General features: G+C 42.0%; 1 protein-coding gene across 4 annotated transcripts in view; it reads left to right on the top strand.

Annotated features, from left to right (window-relative positions):
• Positions 1–18,327, top strand: part of LOC124408481 (amyloid beta A4 precursor protein-binding family B member 1-interacting protein-like) — a 74,788-nt gene that overhangs the window by 45,291 nt on the left and 11,170 nt on the right. For 3 of the 4 annotated variants that reach the window (XM_046885427.1, XM_046885426.1, XR_006929446.1), the window contains one exon: positions 14,644–14,743. In XM_046885427.1, coding sequence (XP_046741383.1) covers positions 14,644–14,743 — 100 coding nt within the window. Of the gene's footprint in view, positions 1–12,003; positions 12,304–14,643; positions 14,744–18,327 lie in introns of those variants that run through there. The other variant, XM_046885428.1, reaches the window with a different exon arrangement.

Below are 18,327 nucleotides of genomic sequence, written 5' to 3'. Positions count from 1 at the left end.
TGCTCAGGTTAGTTTGGCGAATGATCTACTAGGTAGGTATGTACGATGTGGATAGACATTTTCCGTGGGTCGAGCCTTATAAATATGAAATGAGTTGAGACAACCAAAGCGGGCTAGTGAGCGACTTACTTGCTATTCATGCGCCTACCATTTTTTCTATCATTCTCATTATTTTGTCATCTCGCCAGGATCTTTGCCCCGTAATGTGTTTTTTTGTTTTCTTCTCGTATCCATTTCGTTTTCTATTTCCATACATTTCATGAAATTTTTAATGAAGTTCCATGAAATTTTGTCAAAATACGACTAGACAATTCGACGCGGATTTCATTCCATGCGAGGGATCGCCGCGAGCATCTAGGAATAACAATAAATCATGCGCTTTTATATCAGTTTCTCTCCTCGGAAGCGCACCGTGCATGGATGTTGCAGGCCTTTGGTTGTAGTCATAGCGTAAACGCGTTACGGCGTACATATCTATAGGAATTTATCAGCATCGGGAGTGAGAAGGGCCCCGTGGCCAAGGGTCCCGATGGCGGCAACACGCTGGAGCTTGGATATTTTTAGAACGACGTCTGGAAGATTCGATATCGTTGCCGTCACGACGCCTTGCTTTGTAATTCACCGTCCGGTCCCGTCTAGTTGCCGGTGTCTTTGTGTTCGTATTTTACTAGCGAGCATATACATGTAATATATAGATGCGTATGCTGTGTGTATACGTATATACACGCGGCGATCGCATAGAGAGAAAGAACGAAGAAGGAGAGAAAGAAAGGTTCTCTCGTGAAACGACGCTGTCGTGGGTTGTGCCGTGAGGCCCAGAGCTTACACGGACCTTACAGGCCCTTAAGTCTCCTGATTAGGGCGCTGTGTACCGTAGAATGCCATTTATCAACCGCCTTTCCTCCGACACTAGTGCGTGTAACTCGGAAGAGAAAGAAGCGATGGTCCGACGCGAGACCGCGGAAAATCACCGTTTATTTTCATTTGAAGTTGCTCACAGACTGATGTATCTGGAAAAAGAATTTTCTTTAATAACCTAGTTTAATAAACTCGTTTCTTCGAAACTCGTCAATTACAATTTAGGCATAATTACATTGTTTTTCTTTAATTTTATCGGACTCTTGAGATTCTAGTCAGCGGGAATGTATAAATTGTACTTAATTTTCGTTCGTCCAACATTTAATGATACAACAGACATTCCATAACTCATAGAATTGGTTGAATAAGCTTTACGGCACCTTGCACAATGTTTCACTTTTTGAAACATTCCGTTGGAAATTAACTCACCAAGGCGTGATGGTTTACCGCCCATCTGGTAAAAAGATATTTTTAATTAACTTGTTTGTTCATTGGGGCCTTGCGGCATAGAGATAGCAGATTTGAAACCCGCATCTTCAGGGTTTGGTGTAATTTGAACACGTGTACGCATTACCGCGATGACGTCACGTTTTGCGGTTAGATGATTCCAGCTGTAAACAGTAGCTATTCATGTAAAGTGTTTACTGTCATCAGAGTAATGAGAAACGTGCTGGAAAAGTTCAACTGGAAGCATTTCACATTCAAATTGGCATAAGAAGAATGCCGATTCAAAGAATTATAGTATTGTGTGCCACAGCGGTAGAAATAAAAACACGAATTCAATTTTGCTGAATAGCGTGCTTGCCATATTAATTTTCTGTTGACTGCAAGGTCCATGATTTGTCATAATGTCGAGCACGAAATCGAACGTGCTTTGAATGACGTACGGTTTATGAGTTATTGATCGGCCTTCAATCAAAGTATTTGTTTCTTCGGCGATGACGAACTAATCATTTCTGGGGAGCCTCGCACGATTTGCGGTAGCGTTAAGCAAGTTGACAAATATTTTTACTCCGATTCAGCAGCAAATTCCTACAACTGTCGCGCATAATTCAGTTTCTTCTTTTTCCAAATGGTTATTCTCTTTTCCAATCGTTCTCACCCACCCTTAAGAGGTATACTTTTTTCCAGGCTTTAATCCTTACTCGAGTTGCCATTTATGGAACCACTTATCACAACTTTTGTTCTTTGATCTTTTTACACGTATGTACGCACCGTGTTCAATGCTTTTCAAGGCATCCTCTTCCGCTGTGTCGTCAATGAACACCCTATGTGAGCGTCCTTCGAAAAGGGTTGATCACCCGGAAGAAAACCGTTAGTTTCGTTTTACTTATATTCAAGGCAACTACCGTGATGCGAAAAACAGATACTTTTAGTATAGTCCTGATGCCTCAAAAATGTATGTTTCTGTGCATTTCACGTGCTCCTCTTACAGCCCGAGAATTATCGCTTCTATTATATACGGAATGCAAAGTTCAATGTCTCGCATGTATAGCTTCCTTAAAATGTCCGCAGATTATTTTTGAAGCATCAATATTTGAGGAAGATCTTGCGGTAATTTGTCAATTACCGTTCTTATATACGTCGACAAGGGTGGAGGAAGATGAAATTTAGATAAGGAGTTTACCGTTCAGTTAATTAAATTCTTCAGTCCTTCAGCAACACGTTGCCAGTTAAGGAAGCCACAGAACTAGGGATGCGGGACGTTGTAAGCTTGCAGTTCCTGACTCTTTGGATGGTAGGGTCGGGTCACCGCCATCGACCCTCCATTGCGTTTTCCATTACGTAGCCACCCCTAGGGCTATTCGCGTCCTTCACTCTAGCTACAGCGCCATTCTATTCGTGATACTCACTTCCTGTGTTTGGACTTGCTCGAATTATAGCCCTTTGGAAAATAATGCGCCGTGGTGAGTCACAGCAATTTTTCCGACGTCTCTGCATATTTCCGGGTTGAAATTATTATATTGAGAACAGCCTAGTTCGAAAGGAACAACTTTTTGAGGACAGGAACACAGCCGGTGTAGAATATGCTGCTCAAGATTGCGGTTGTCGGCTTATCTTGGAGTAAGTTTCCGCTTTGCAATGATTCGGCAGTAGATAAATATCGAGCTGAAAAACTTTGGCAGATGGATAATTGTTTTCATTTTTCTAAATTCGAATATCTTCTGAACTACTCGATATGGAAATGTAAACTCTAGTCTAATTCTTGGGGATCAACCAGAAACGAAAGTTTTAAGTTGCATCAAAATATGTGGTTCATTGTACACAGAATAATGCCCTCCTCGAGTGAGACCACGGCTTTTGATTTGACAAAACCAAACAATCAACCGAGCCAAGAAAATTCGAGAAAACATCGTAATTAAGTAATTGTTGCTGTACGAGAATTCTTCTGACTCTGTTGAACGCAGCATTTTATGGCTATTCATTTGTGTATGATGAAAGTCAAGTTAAAGAGTACATTTGGTGTAGAGGTTATCGCGTCCCGAAAAATCTTCACAGGCCAGACCCTTTCTTAACGTTATCGTTCGAAAGTTCTGCAGTATTCTATTTTCGTAGGCATGCGCAAGACTTAACAGTATTGGGGTGGTTATTTTTAGTTCACCATGATTTTGGTGATACGTCTCGCGCACTTATCAGGCACATAAGGTACAGAGTCCATTAGTACCGATGCCGGTGAAAATAATTCAAATCGTAGTTTTAAAAAACTATAGGTATAGTGTAAAGTGTTGCAAACGCGAAAACATTTATTCTCCAACTTTGTCTACGGACAATTTGTAGTTCGATGTAATCGATTTCGTTCTTTGCTAAAAAAACACGTAATTCTGCACGCTTTCACTGCTTTATGTGTAACGCAGTAATGCCACTGAAATAAAGCACGGAGCTGCTGTTGGCGAGCTGCGTCACCCGCAGATGTCTAACAGCTGTTTCTTAAGCTTGGTCAAATTTATTCGTGTTTCGGTCGCTTATCCATGCGTCTGGACGCCATTTTGATTGTCTTTGCTAATCCAGTCGATAGTGGTGCTCATTTATGTCACCACCAATTCCTAGGTCTAATAGAGAGAGCAGATGTTACGCCGATGGCTCTACGGCATGGTGCTGCATCTGCGATCCGAAATGATATAATGGTCAGTATACCTAACATAGTCCGTATTATTAACACAAGATTACTGGGTCTACTCTGAAGTGTGGTTTTATATTTATTGCATTGATTTCCATCCAGAATTTGTCAGCTTCATGTTGCGTAGAGTTATCATTTAATTCGATAGACTAATGAGGCGAGTACGAATTGTTAAATTTATAAAAAATTAAGCGAAAAAATAATGAATACAAATATCACATAGCATTCGTTCAATAGTACCTTTAGTTAAAGGTGTAAGTTAACAAAGAATACGGTAGTGCTTCGTAATGTGAATGATTTCGCCAGATCAACACCTGATCGCACTCCCGGTACATAGAGTCTAGCCAGAGGTTCTTATGGCCTAGAGTAGACCCTTGGCTAAAGAGACTTGCGGCACGAAGGGAAATTATGCGTGCCCACGTAGTGTGGTACCGTGATGCATAAGCTGTGAAAGATATCCAAATTCTTATGCGAACCGGTCATTTTTCAACCTTCTCAACTTATAGCTGCTATTGTTGAAACAGACGGTGAAGCTAGCTCACATTCTTGCTACAAGGCTGTTTACCTGTTTGCAAAGCTGGATTTCATCATATGATACCACCTCGACGGAGGATTCATCACGATAATTGCGCAACACCTTTACAATATTCCAAAGTTGCCTCAAAGCTTGGAACGGTGATGGACTTGGTGTGGTTCAAAGTTTGGAAAGGAGTCACTATCCGAGTATAAGACTTAACTCTATTAGACAGTGAAAAAACGGACTGACAAAACACGAAGACATGCGTAAAACCATAGAAGAGGCAAGTAAGTGGCGGACCAGATATATTCAGGAGTTCCCCCAGCAGAGAACCCTTTGTTCATTTTGAAAAACTGAAAATGGTTAATTGAGCGTCTAGCGTTCTTTATACGCTCGCACGTATTCTTGTGTTACAGTTGCGCACTTCGCGCCGATCCTCGTCTTTACGCAACACGAGTAAAGGACCATTCATGCTCAGTGCGGGGATGTGTTTTTAATTTTTCAAGGCGTGGTTCTTCTATGGATGGTTGCTGCTCTTTGTGGATTGCGTTGCATCCTGAATACAAAACCTTCCCATTTGTATAACTCGTTGTTGCAGGATGCCTGCAGACGAGTTGCGCGTTAGCCCGTGCCCACGCCTTCGCCACCCTCGTCCTTAGCTTCGGTTTCCACCGCGGTGAAAAAAAACCCAGGCATCAGTCGCCGCGGACCCCTCGATTTCACTTTCGGCTCTTTTCCGCTTTACCACTCAGGTATTGTCACGTCTCTCTTTGTCTCGTTCTCGAGGCATTCATGAAATCTACGCTGCGTACGAATTTAGCACTAACCAAAACCCGTTAGATTGAGTTAAGGTTTTCAGCTACTCAGAATCCATACTTTTGGACAGTTTTTGACAAGGTGGTGCACCCGATACCTTTACAGGCAAAAAAAAAAAAATATATCTCTACGCCTGCATCGGTGGATGCCACCGATATAGAACTGCCGTCATGTGAAGTCTTCTCAATGGCACCCCTAACGACGGAAAGAAGCATGGTGATTTCCTATTACTGTAACTTTGTCTACCCAAGTAACGGATCATTAATCAACCAGACACTTTTTGTGATAATTTATCTCAATGTAATTATCCACCCAATCACGTACGCGATAAAAAGTTTCCAAAAGGGTTCACGCGCATATGAATATCCATCATCAATTATAAACAAAAATTGGAAGGAAAATATGAAGATCGACGTGAGTATTTGTACTAAAAATCGTATGGTACATAAAGTTCTCGAGGCAAGATACTAAGAGTATTATTTTAACCGTTGGTTTTAGAGACCCTCAGTTGGCTTAGACCCCTAGACACCTTTCTCATGCTTTTGAGTATTCCTTGAGGGCAAGAGCAGGTAGTTTTCGAGGCCCGCCTAGCCGAGGGTCTAATCGGAGCCGGTCAGCCCACCCGCACTTTCGTTAACAAGGCTTTGTTGCATGGCTCACGGCGGCCATTTTCGTACGTAGCTATATTTTTGACGACTCACTTGACGTTATTTTGTTAGCCTTTTTATTACACGATTCCTTGGGGTCACCGCGGAGGTCTCATACCCATTTTTTCACAAAGAATAGGATTTACATGTGTCCAGAATCCCTTGAGCTAGGTTGATAAAAAGTTTTGATCGTAGTAAAGTGAATGAATATTCTTATTTGCTACTCTGGCGTGTCTCTTGATATCGGCACATGTAACAGCCTTTGTTCCATTATCGAAATAGCAGGCTTCACGACAGTGTCAAAAGCAGGTGAACATACATTTTTCCCACGACTTATTCGCATCCGTTATTTGAATTCTGAAATATCGACTATCGCTCCTTGCCGTAATCGGTAATTCGGATTTAGCCTTGCAACATGAAGTAAAACGAATGGCTGAGGCAAAAGATATCGGGAATCAGCAAAAAGGTATATCAGTGCAGATGAGGTCGCGTCAAATCAACTATCCCTTCTCTGTCCGAACCGGTATCTTTCATCGCAAGAATAAAAGTCGATTTATCCTTATAACATTTGGATGTTATCGGACCTCCTGAGATCAGACGGATTCCAATATCACTATAGCTTCGTCTCCGAACTGTGCGAGGCCGGTTTTTCAGAAATAACACCGGATGTCCGTTTGTTTCCGTCCTCATATGTTTCTTCGGCTGCATTCGTAGTTGGAAAACTAAACTCCGATCCATAATGTTATAGCACGTGGATCAATAACAAAATATTGATCATCGTTTCAAGCTTCTGTTTTCATTTCATTGACTACTCTAATCGGCTCAAACAAGACTCTGTAAACAAGGCTAGCCTGAGTGAATGGCTACGTCCCATTGCATCAGCAGCTTTCGTATTCGGGTCGGTGGTGTTCGAATATTCGTAAGCCGATGAATAATAGTAAATAAATGATCTTGGCGCGACGTTAGCCGCTGGCGCCTGTCTCCAGTCTGAATGGTCGACCACGTACTTGAATCACGTTGCCAAAAATACCTCCAGTGCCGACAGTGTAATGCACCGGAGGGACGAGCGAGAGAACCTGAGTAAATATAGCCATGCGAGCATGTGCTAGCTCTCCGTGGGTATCTAGGTGTTTGTGTGAAATTTCAAGTTATTCGTGTAGGCACGGACGCATGGATGTGTAGAAGGGTGTCATTGCTATCGCTTTCGGCCTTCGATTAAACATGAAAGTTTCCCAAAAGCCGTGGGATGTTCGGAGAATTCCCGGAGCACATATCGGAGGGAAAACCGCTGCCCCGTATACGCACCTATAAGAATAGAAAACTGTGCCTAGTGACTACGGATGGATGAAGATAAATATATCAATGAGAATACTCTAGGTCGAAAAATGAGCTTTCGTTATTCTTTACGATGTCAATTCGTCCGCGATGCCAGCTAACGAGTATTCAATGCTTTCGCCAATGTAACCCAAAAATCTGGTAACAAAAGGACTTAGCACTAGTTGCCAAACAATTTTTAAAGGTGATTTCAAAATTGTATCACTTTCTCGAAAGGAAAGTTTGTTTCTAATTTTCATTGTCGTAAAATTAACAATAATTTAGTGGAAGAAATTATACGAATACCACAGATTGTATAATCGTCAAATCTTGCTGCACTCTCTACCACTATGCGAGCAAATTATCAAAAAGTTAATAGAAAAGTCAGGAGTGTTTATGTTGACATGTAAACATTGTATAGGTATATGACAGGGTCTGATTGAGATGCAAGAGGCAGTGAATGGCGAAAGATTAGGATGCAGTGTTTGAAGGGAAAATGCTTGTGTGGTTGGATCGACGACCGGAAGTAGCGCGCAGCTGGACATGGGGAGATTATTAATATTCACGGCGCAGTAGAAAAACGGAAACGATACAGAAATTCGGCGTTTTAAAAAGGTAATTTCTTTTTATCAAGTAACGATTATACGTTCAAAGATTCTTCTTCATTTTTCTACAGATTCGTTTGAACAAATATAATTAATGTGCTGTCGAAATATATTTAAAATACTCTAGAGTAAGGCCGGCCCGCAGAGGTGGGTATTACGTTTTTGTTCGACTGACCGTTTAGCTCCCTTCTCCAGGGATGACATGCCCAGATGTACGTAGCAGCAGAAAATTACCCATTATTTGCCTTTCGTTACTTCAGCCGATCGGTAATCACCTACATTGTACCTATATTATTATATAATAACGTGAATCTGTTTCGGTAGCTTGTTGTTAAGTATTGATTTACTAAACGAACGTCATCGAGGATTTTTATAGCCGTGTTGGTCTTGCTCAAATTGAAAGCCTATGTATGATGTGTGGATGGCATATCACAGACTTGTAACAATAACCGACTAACTAAAGAACTTTGAAACCTGAGGGTTCTGGAACTTTCACAGGATGTTTTCGAATATACCGTACAGCCCGGCTTTTGCTGATTAAGATGCCTGGTCACGTTCTGTCCATACGCAAACATTTCCCTTGTTAATAAATGCCTGTTTGTGATAGATAAAGTATCTGGAGGATCCACACTTCTGATAACTCGCATATTTAACACAAACAAATATTCGGGTTGCACCAGACTGTAATATTTAAATAAAAATTGTGCGATTTTCAAAAATCTTCATGGTATGAAGTTAAAAACAAATACGTGTATCGTCAATTAGTGATTAACAAAAAACTAAATCCGATATTTCTCTCAAACATCGGAAGAAATCATAAACGGAATGCACGTAGTAGTCAACGGTGGATTGGTATACGGACTTGCCGATTGAATCCTGTGATATTTCTCTTTGAAGTATAACAACATAGAAGTTTCCTCCTTGATCCGCTAATTAGCAACTTCAACGGCGTGTCGTAATTCGATCAACGATCGGAAACCCAGTGAAGTTAAAAGGAGTTGAATCTACTCGTCACACCTAGATAATCCGCCTGATGGATTTCCAGTCATTATCTTTACATTTTTTGAAAAAAATCTTGGTTGAAAAGTTCCAAGCAGAGAAAACCAAGCCCTGCAAAGACAATTTTGAAAACGGGTACAGCGATACGGTGTGATCAGCAAGTAAAGTCGACCAGGACAACGAACAATCCGATAAAGGATGGAGAAAATTCTAAATGACGATCGAATCGCGCAAGCACAAGCAAGTCTCAAGGTGCAGTGAACGGCCATTGTACCCATGCAGGCTCGTTCCTCACGCGGAGAGGTTTGCAAGATACGCGTCAGGTATGCCGGCGGCGAAGCAGGAGACCCCGTCTTATCGATTTTCGAGTTCCTTTGCGAAACCCGTTCTAGATCGTAGAATATAGCATCGGAATTCGTTCGACGCGAAGAATCAGCAGCTAATGGAGAGCCAACAATCGAACGTCATTGGCCGACGAATAGTGCGTGCGTATCATAATGAAATGTACTTTTGCAATTTTGGGATGGCGTGTACCATTCTACAGATGGTCCTTAATAACAACAGGAAAGTTTGTAGCCACTGTACGGAAAAATTGCAAAAGAACCCGACTACAAATAAAAGTGAAGGAGTGTATGAAACACAATTTATTACTTTATTTATGACGTCATTACAGTAAACCCCAGGAATATTAGTATCTGTTTTGTGTTTTAAAAAATATTCAGGCGATGCTCCCAGTCTAAGGTAGCATGGGAAATAAAAATCAACAAATTAACGTTGATTAAGAATGAAACCAAGTCAGAAATATCATACAAAAAGTAAACGCAGGGTTCTTCAATGCTTCAGCCTGGTAGAGTAATTAAGTATGTATACCTGTAGTATAGTGGGATTATTCTTGAATGGCGCACACTTCCCTGTGCACGCAAGTGGTATCATGAATTTCTTCGGAAAACCTAATGCCACGCGATGCTTCGTAATATACCTCCTTTTATTTTTTCGTTCAGATCTAGTAAAATCGTTCACGCATCCTCGATAGCAGACTTGCCGTTTTGGACTCTAACCTATTCGCTAGATTTACAATTAGCAAAGCGTGCAGGATGACAAACGAGTGACCTTGAGCCCTCGCAGCTCCAAGGGTTCCCTTTTTGCCCGGGATTCCGCTTCGATCGTGTCCTGTTTTCCCTGGATGGTTCAACGAGTTCTCGTGAAGTGCGTATAGCGTACGCAAGTCTCAATCTTGACAAATAGTATCTACCCACATGTTATAGAATATCCACGGAAAGTGAAATGTATGTAACTACAATGATCCATTCTACATTTTTATTTACAGCGATTATTTAAAACTCCATTTTGTAATTCAATACCATATGTTAATCTGGATCATCGATTACCCGTTGGTATTTTTTGTTTAATAATTTCAACTCCGGCTCATTAAACAACCGTTCGTGGATACCCTTTCACCAACAATTAATCTCTCGGAATGATGCGACACGGGGTGACTGTTTTTGTTACGCGTAAAGTAGCTGAGGTGTTGGAATTAGTGTTTGAAGAAAGCCTTTGTCAGACTTGATGAATGGCGGAAAAAAGGGGCTACTTTGCTTTCATCAACTTGAGCCGACACCGTGTGGCAATCTCGCAATTTTATACAGCTAACTCCCCCCCTCTTCCCCTGCCAAGTCATCTTCCGACCATACTCCCCCGTGATGTTCAAGTTAAATTTCATAACTTTCATAAAAATGGCTGTTGTGTTTCACATTATGCAAATTCTAACGACTAACAATTTCTGGAAAGATCTATGTATAATGAGCCAAGACAAACAATGAACGCTGAATTGCGATCATACACGTCTGTAAGGTATAGCTTTTCTTACAGTTGGATATGAAAGGAAACGTGATTCAAGAACTATAAGAGAGCGTTGTGTCAAGGGATCAGTCGCCTATCACGATTCACCGCAAGCATTCAGTTAACCCGTTTTTTCTCATACACACTGTAGCGTGCAATCTTTATTATCGTTTTTTACGATTTTCTCGAGATATAATACATATTAAATAATTGTCTAGTATATGAAATAGGGGTCAAATTTTCTGACAAATCGATTGCCGCTATTGATTTTGTAGAGTTATTTTCACATTGCGAGAAAAACGTAAATTTTGAAGAAGCAATAACCTCAAATTGTGATACGTGTCCAAAATATCTCAAAATCGTCCAAAAAGTGTTTCTTTACTCAAATGAAGGTGTTTTGACTCGGTATTTTCATTTTAAAGTGAACGGGTTAACCTACTAAAAATGTTGCGAGATTCTGGGTTTTTGACGCCCGTAACTTCGGCAGGGGTTGACCCGGTTGACGCAGATAATCCTTCGCTTCCTACAGCGAGAACGTCCGGGCATCGGCGTGTAGCACGCGGACGAGAGTTCCCGTTCTCATCCTCCAGGAGCAAAGGGAATCGATAGCGGCACATGCGCTCTGTCCGCTTCGGACCGGCGGGGTATAGTACCTACCTTGTAGTGTGTGCGTAGGCGGGTGCGTTTGCGTGTGCTGGCTCCACGCTGCATCCTCGATTCTCGCCTAAGCTAGTCTCGTCGCCTCCGACAGTCGAGTAAGTCGTCCCTACCGGAAGTCCGTCTTGTGCGCGGGGTCGGACCGGTATATAGGGGATAAGGAAAAGCCAGTTAATTTCGAGTCAAGACCATACCATACCCTGCACGAGGACTCGGTTTGGTCCAGCTACTTCGAGTGGCGGGTGCGAGGCCGAAATATATCTACTAAACCATGAACAGTAACATGACATACCTCGGTTGGCAGTGTTCTCCAAAGATATTGCAGTGACGGTTGAAAATTATTGGCTTCCGTTAAGCTGAGGAAGTCTCTGTTTGAAAATTTATAACAATGAGTAATGTCATTGCCGTGTTTTACGTACCTGTTTTACACAGCTCGTCACGATTGTTTTTCCAATAAAATTTTCCTCACTTGGCAGCATATATGGGATGATTAATGACGATGAATAGTTTTCGCATCATCTAAAAACTTTAGCCTCCTTTGCCTCTGTTTTTTCTATCATGGAAACGCTTCTATGTTCAATTCAAGGTCAATTACATTCGAAATTTTATACAAAGTTGTCAATTTTCATCATTGACTATAGACGATACAATCAGAAAGTAATCAACAAATTGTAATATAACATCACATAAACTAACATACATTACTTACGTTTGGATTAAATACCGTGCCTACAGCACACATTTTTGTTTAATCGGTTGTGAGATGGCAGATCTCGTCGGGTTTAATCAAAGATCCCCGAGAATAGGACCTTACGAGATGACCTGGAAAGAAACTTGTTGAAAAAGGCTTTGATTTTTCCTACTTCCGGAGCCATTCAAGCTTACCAAATGGATAAGTTGTTCCGTTGGAAAAGCCATAAGATCCACGAACACGTGAGTATAATCCGCCAGATGGGTTGAGGTATATATCACGTCTCAGGGGTGAAGATTTCCATTCGATTATGCAAAGCATGTTCAACGAGTAGCAATTAGCAATTCATAAACTGAGGCAGTGAGGCCTAATCTGTCCTATCATTGGGGTGATATTAAGGTAAAGCAAAAGCTTCGTGAAGAATTGACGAGTCAGCGAATGAAACAATTGCGCTATCACAAGTCGTGCTTGTACAGAAATGTTACTGCTTGCAATTCCGGCTGGATAAATGATTGAGTTGATCTTTTTCATGGAGTGAAATTTCCATGGGGTACAGTATGCTTTCACAATAATACGCCCCGAGATCCATCCGAATAAACATAACTCAAATCTCATCTCCGAGGGACTGTCACCCTTACGCTGCGGCTAAAGAGGCATGTCTCAATCGATCTCGAGGAACGCAGAGTGATCTCATTTCTCATTCGAAGTAACGAGCAATCTATGGAGGTTAGCGATTTTTGCATTATCCTTATTTTTATTTATTTTAAACGAGTTAGCGTAACCTCAACCCGATATCTTTCTCGTTCGTCAACGTCCCTCAACTGAGAAATGTGCCACAGAATCTTGCGACCCTCACAAAGGATCTTGACGTTCATTGTGCTTGTATTTCAATTAGATCTAGCAAAATTCTGAATCATGATCCTCGTAGAAAATTGGTGAAACGCTTTGTAGTTATTCTTGCGTTTAAACTACCAAGATCATGGATGTAAGGTTTCTAGACGTTAACACCGAAACAAGTCAATTCATTGACTCCTCCATCTGGGATGCCTTCCTCAGTATATCTGCTACAAAACATATGTTTATAAACACTTAACAATGTAATTCAGATTTTCACGACTTTACGAGTGAACTTTAGATAGTTACTGTTTTCGGTAATTGATTCCAACTTTTCACGAATTAAAAATAAGTTGAGCTTAGATTCCTCAATCAGAGAACATTCTGGAGTCCCTTGAGTTATAAATCTTTCACGTATTATATGCCCTGCTAAGAAAACGAGTCCTAGCAAATGCTGATGTGAGAATGGAAATTGATTTCACGGGAAACTTGTAACTCATCAAGCATTATATGTACCTTTTTCCATCGTACGCGGTACGCATTATCATCGCAACCAAAAGTGACAATTGATCCGTGAAAAAGCAAAGATGACTTCAACCAGTAAAAAGACAAATATCTACTCCGTACTCCACTCCTGATAATAGACTTTAGTTGTTGAGCTGCTCTTTGAATAATCGCTCCCACGCAACTGAGTATATTTACGTTTACCGTAGTTGTCGCCCAGCGCGGCTTAGCGCAGGGTGCGCAAGTGTGCGCAACACTTGTCTGTACGAACGCACACAACGCACAGCTCGTACAAATATACATAAGTATATACCATAGGTATGCACTATAGGTATAGTTCGGTTATGTGTACCTTCGAGAAACGTTGCTCCATAAAGAGAACAAGGAGACCGACGCGACCGCGTCGTCGTCGTCGTCGTCGTCGTCGTCGCCGTCGCCGTCGTAGTTGTCGTCGTCATGGAGAACGAGGAGGTAGCTGGAGGAGGGCGAGGAGCGAAGAATGAAGTTGAACGTTGAACGGTGAACGGTGAACGGTGAACGGTGAACACAACACTGAACACTGCCCGATTAACTGCTTGGCTTTGCGCTCCGCTGCCTCCTCCGTGTGCGAGTGAACGCGTCGTGTCTGGGGGGCGTCCGAGCGCATCTATGATCCTCGTGTTTCATGTACTCTGGTCCGGTATGGCCGCACGCTCGTGTTATCCATAGCTGGTAACTTCGGAAACGCGGAAGCTCGTCGCCGGAGAAGAGAATTTGAGACTGCCGATATCACGGCGACTAATGCTGTTCCACCTCAGCACGTAGAAATGGATACCAGCAATAGCTTTACCTTCTACTTTCACCTGTGTTCCTTCCTTCCTTCCTTCCACACCTTTTCGCACGAGACAAACGCTTCCAAGAGGTATTACACTGGCGCCACCATTGTTCTCTTTCATGTCTCTTCCACACTTTGCATTTTCTTACGTCAGGTGATAATCCGAAAGAATGTGGGTGACATACGCGAATGTTGCATCTCTAATACACACTCAGCACACACGTGTAAATTTATATAGGAAAGCTTAAAACGAAGTAGGAGAGCGAATCTCGCCGATGAGAATTATATTTAAATAAATGATAAATATAATGCCCTAGGTCATCTGCGGAACATTGGAAATTTAAGCTTCCTTCGATCAATGAAATATCTCGGAAATTTTCTGCTTCTGCTCCTTGTGTCTGATTACTGATTTTTTCCTTTTCTATTTCAGGGCTTGGAGAACGTCAGCTCGGCAACGCTAAGACCATTCAACTCGGATATCAACACTCCGAGAATCGATAGCTACAGATTTTCCATGGCCAATCTGGAAGGTGAGTTTACGACAAATACTAAGGGTTTGTGAATTGTCCAATTCTGGGAGTTGTTAATGGATCGATTTCCGTTCTGGGAAGGGGAGACATTTTTCAATGGTATCGTCGTAGTGGCTGGTTTCCGTTACACGTAAAAGATGGATAATTCGTACGCGTAGATAAACAAAAAATTTACCGGAAAGTTGAAAAACTTTCCCAACTCATTCTAGACGTGGACATATCGGCGCCATCAAACTTTCCCCGTCTTCTTGTTATCCCATGGCAAAAAATTTATAAGTGCTTGACGTTCTCAATATAAATTCTTCTATTCAACGCCTTACTTTGTTCGCTTGTTTTTGTTTCCTCTTCTGTATCCACGGAAATTGACTGAAAGATATTTGCGACTTTTTACACATTTAAAGGTATGAGTCACGGTATCATTTCCTCGGCAAAGTGCACAACGTATACGGACTTTGAAATGATTACTTCATCATTCATATTACACGTTGATTACCCCCATGTATACCGGATTTGCCCGTTAATCTGCACCATCTGCACTAACAACCAAATGTCCGGCAATCAATACCGACGCTACCCATGCGCTAACGTTTATCTCGTTTACCTGAATCCGAACCAAATCTGACTCCGCGTCAAATGTCCAGGAGCTAGTCAAAGCGGGATTATACTTATTCGAGTGATGTTAAAAATTGCCGAGTCGATTATTCAGAATTGAAAATGGCTCGTAGTCAAGTCTAATCTTCTATCTCCAGCATACCCGGCGACGCGCGGGCTTCTTTTCGACCTTTTGATGTCTGAAAAGGGTCCCAAACATTTTGCGGTCGGTGCGATTCTACCGTCTGCAGCACTGGACGAGCGCCAAACTTTGGTCCTTCTTGTGTCGCGATTTCGCTGTGCACTTTAAAGGATCGCCGTGGAGCTGGATGGCCGCGGAATGCGACGGGACGCGACGTCGGAAATTCTTTACTTTCCATTCCGCAATGGATAAAAATATATTCTCCGGCTCTGCTAGCAGCTGCAGGGATATTGCTGCGGTGATTCCTGCAGCCACGTGAAGCCTTATACATGTACCATCTTTGCAACAACTAGTCGACGGCGGGGGATAAAACTTCAGGCTACTTTCACGAGTATAGCTGACCATCAAAGTGCGCTGGAATCAACGCGCCGTGCAAATTTACTCACATTCAACCATATATACAACGAAACCATCTTATTCTTGGTAATAACGCGGATAAAGATGCGGCGCGTTCAGTGTATTGAAAATGTTCAGGAAATTGTTCTCCGACCTCTTTATTGACCAACGAAATTCGCGTTTGCTTGAATACACAAAATTGCGGCATTTATATCAGCCGTGACCAGTAAATTTTTGCACACCAGATTACGTAGGTGTAGATATAGAATTCACTATTTTACATGTTTTCGTCAATCTTCGCGAATGGCTATAAGATTTTTGTATGTCTTCTTTAATTATAGAAATCGCGAAACTGAAATATGCCATTGCTATAGAATTATCGCCGCTGAGTACAGAGACGTGCGAGAACATAACTTCTTATATGAATTAAAATTTCATTTCTTCAGTTTTTCAGTAAGAATTCCGGCGCAAAAGATGGAACCCCTTAGCCTAGGCAACTAACGCTACATGCATATTTCGGCCAACGAAAACCACGACCAAGATATTGGTGCTAAATCGAATAACGTCTTTGTTTACTAAATCTTGAAAAAGTTCCCTTCTCCCCCTCGGAGAAAAATTTTTCAGCTGCCAAATGGCTCTCCTCATTTCGCAGCACCCTAAAGAAACGACCTAATTATTCTTGAGAAAATACTTTTCATTTCAGAGGGGGATGAAGGGTAAGAACGTCCCGCTTGGCTTAACTGTTCCTCGAAGAAGTTTCGTTCTGACAATTTCAGCCCCATTTTTCATCCGTAGTGTTGAGAATGGTGACCTGGTTTTATTCCGGGCAATGCAGGGACTTGCTAAGCCAGCAACCGACTATCTTTGCCTGTACTCGTTGCGAACGACAGAAGTTGCGATTACCGCCGCGGTTGGGCTGTTGAAGTGTGGCTTAAGGTTACGCGAGCGCTTAACGGGCTCTGTCGCCGCGGGCGCTACTTCACCGTAATTACTAAATTCTCTTCTCCCTAATGGTTTATTACTAACCGCCTGTGCAACTGTCACAGGTCCTGACTCAAGTCTCTTTCATATTATCACTTTGCTCAGTTTTTGTTGTGACACATGTAGCCTCATGGGCGCCGATATCGGTATTGGGTAACTATTATACGGACAGCGAAAGTATGGCCTTATGATGGCTGCCTGCGTAGATACTTATGAACGTTTACTTCTGATAGGTGTACGCACGATGTATATTTGTAATTATAATACCTTCACTACTAACCGTTATCCATAGATACGCGCGTTTTTTCAAATCAGGATTACGGCGCACCTTTGCATTCGATCCCGACAGTCCAGATTATTTTGTACCCACATCGTATAATATCTCGTTAACTTGAACAAGCAGCTACGACCAATACACAGACCCAAATGATAACTGTAATTACTCTGATATTTCCTGTAATCGACCGTCCGTCTACCGCTTGTGGATCCATGGTGAATTAGTCGTTTGCATCTGCGATAAAAAAAATTCATGTCGAATATCAGAAGAAGAGAGGGAGAAAAAAAACACCGAAACAAATTCTGCACGTTCACGTTTTATTTATGTTATTATTGGATGACCTGGTTTTACTGAAAATTTTTCTGGGCTAGTTTCGCTAAGACTGCGCTAGAAGTGTCTGCATGCTTCGGCAGGACATAACTAGCGTTCACCACATCCAATGCGTTCCTCCCAGAAGCGCCAGCGCCTGGAGTACTTTCCAAATTGTATAATTTATTTATTCTCTAGTGAGAAATTTTTTCTCTAGCGAAAAGATTCTCTACTCTACTGCAGACGAGAATTGAGGGCGGGTTTACGGAAATAAAGGTTGGTGGCTATACGGAGTAAACACTCGGGAGAGAGATCCTCCCTGCTGTGCGAAGGTATTACTTCTCGTTAGGAGTCGCTACGGTATCCCGGAGGACGATGTTCCTTCACAATTCGAACTGAACTGAAAAATCATCTAGTGAACCTCAAACCTACGATTGAAGTGCGAGTCATACATTTTAAGTGAATGCGTAACATAAAGAGAGGAAAAAAATGTCTGAATAAGAGTTGAAAAACGAAATATAGGGACTGGAATTATGTATATACCGATTCTGAATTCGCGATGACGTTTTTCCAAGGTTGCGAGTACAGCGATGTGACTGCAAACACGCGCGATCAATCAGCAGACAGTTACTGCAGCGGATATATGTATAACTATAGATATAAGGAAACACGATGTGTGGAACGATGGCACATCGGGGTTGATTCAGATAGCGTGCATGTAACGCAGTTAAACACGTATGAACGTAAGGGTCACCGCGTGACCAAGGGCGGGGCTCGTTAGTTAATTAAACGAACTGACCGGCCGTGGACACGCGTGTATATCGCCTCACGGGATTGTTACTATAGACGCTGTCTATGCGAGTGCCGTAAGGCACGTATGTGAAAGCA

The sequence above is a fragment of the Diprion similis genome, chromosome 8 (genome assembly GCF_021155765.1).
Source record: "Diprion similis isolate iyDipSimi1 chromosome 8, iyDipSimi1.1, whole genome shotgun sequence".
Lineage (NCBI taxonomy): Eukaryota > Metazoa > Arthropoda > Insecta > Hymenoptera > Diprionidae > Diprion > Diprion similis.
The sequence above is the reverse complement of the archived record's forward strand: the minus strand, read 5'-3'. Positions and strand labels throughout refer to the sequence as shown.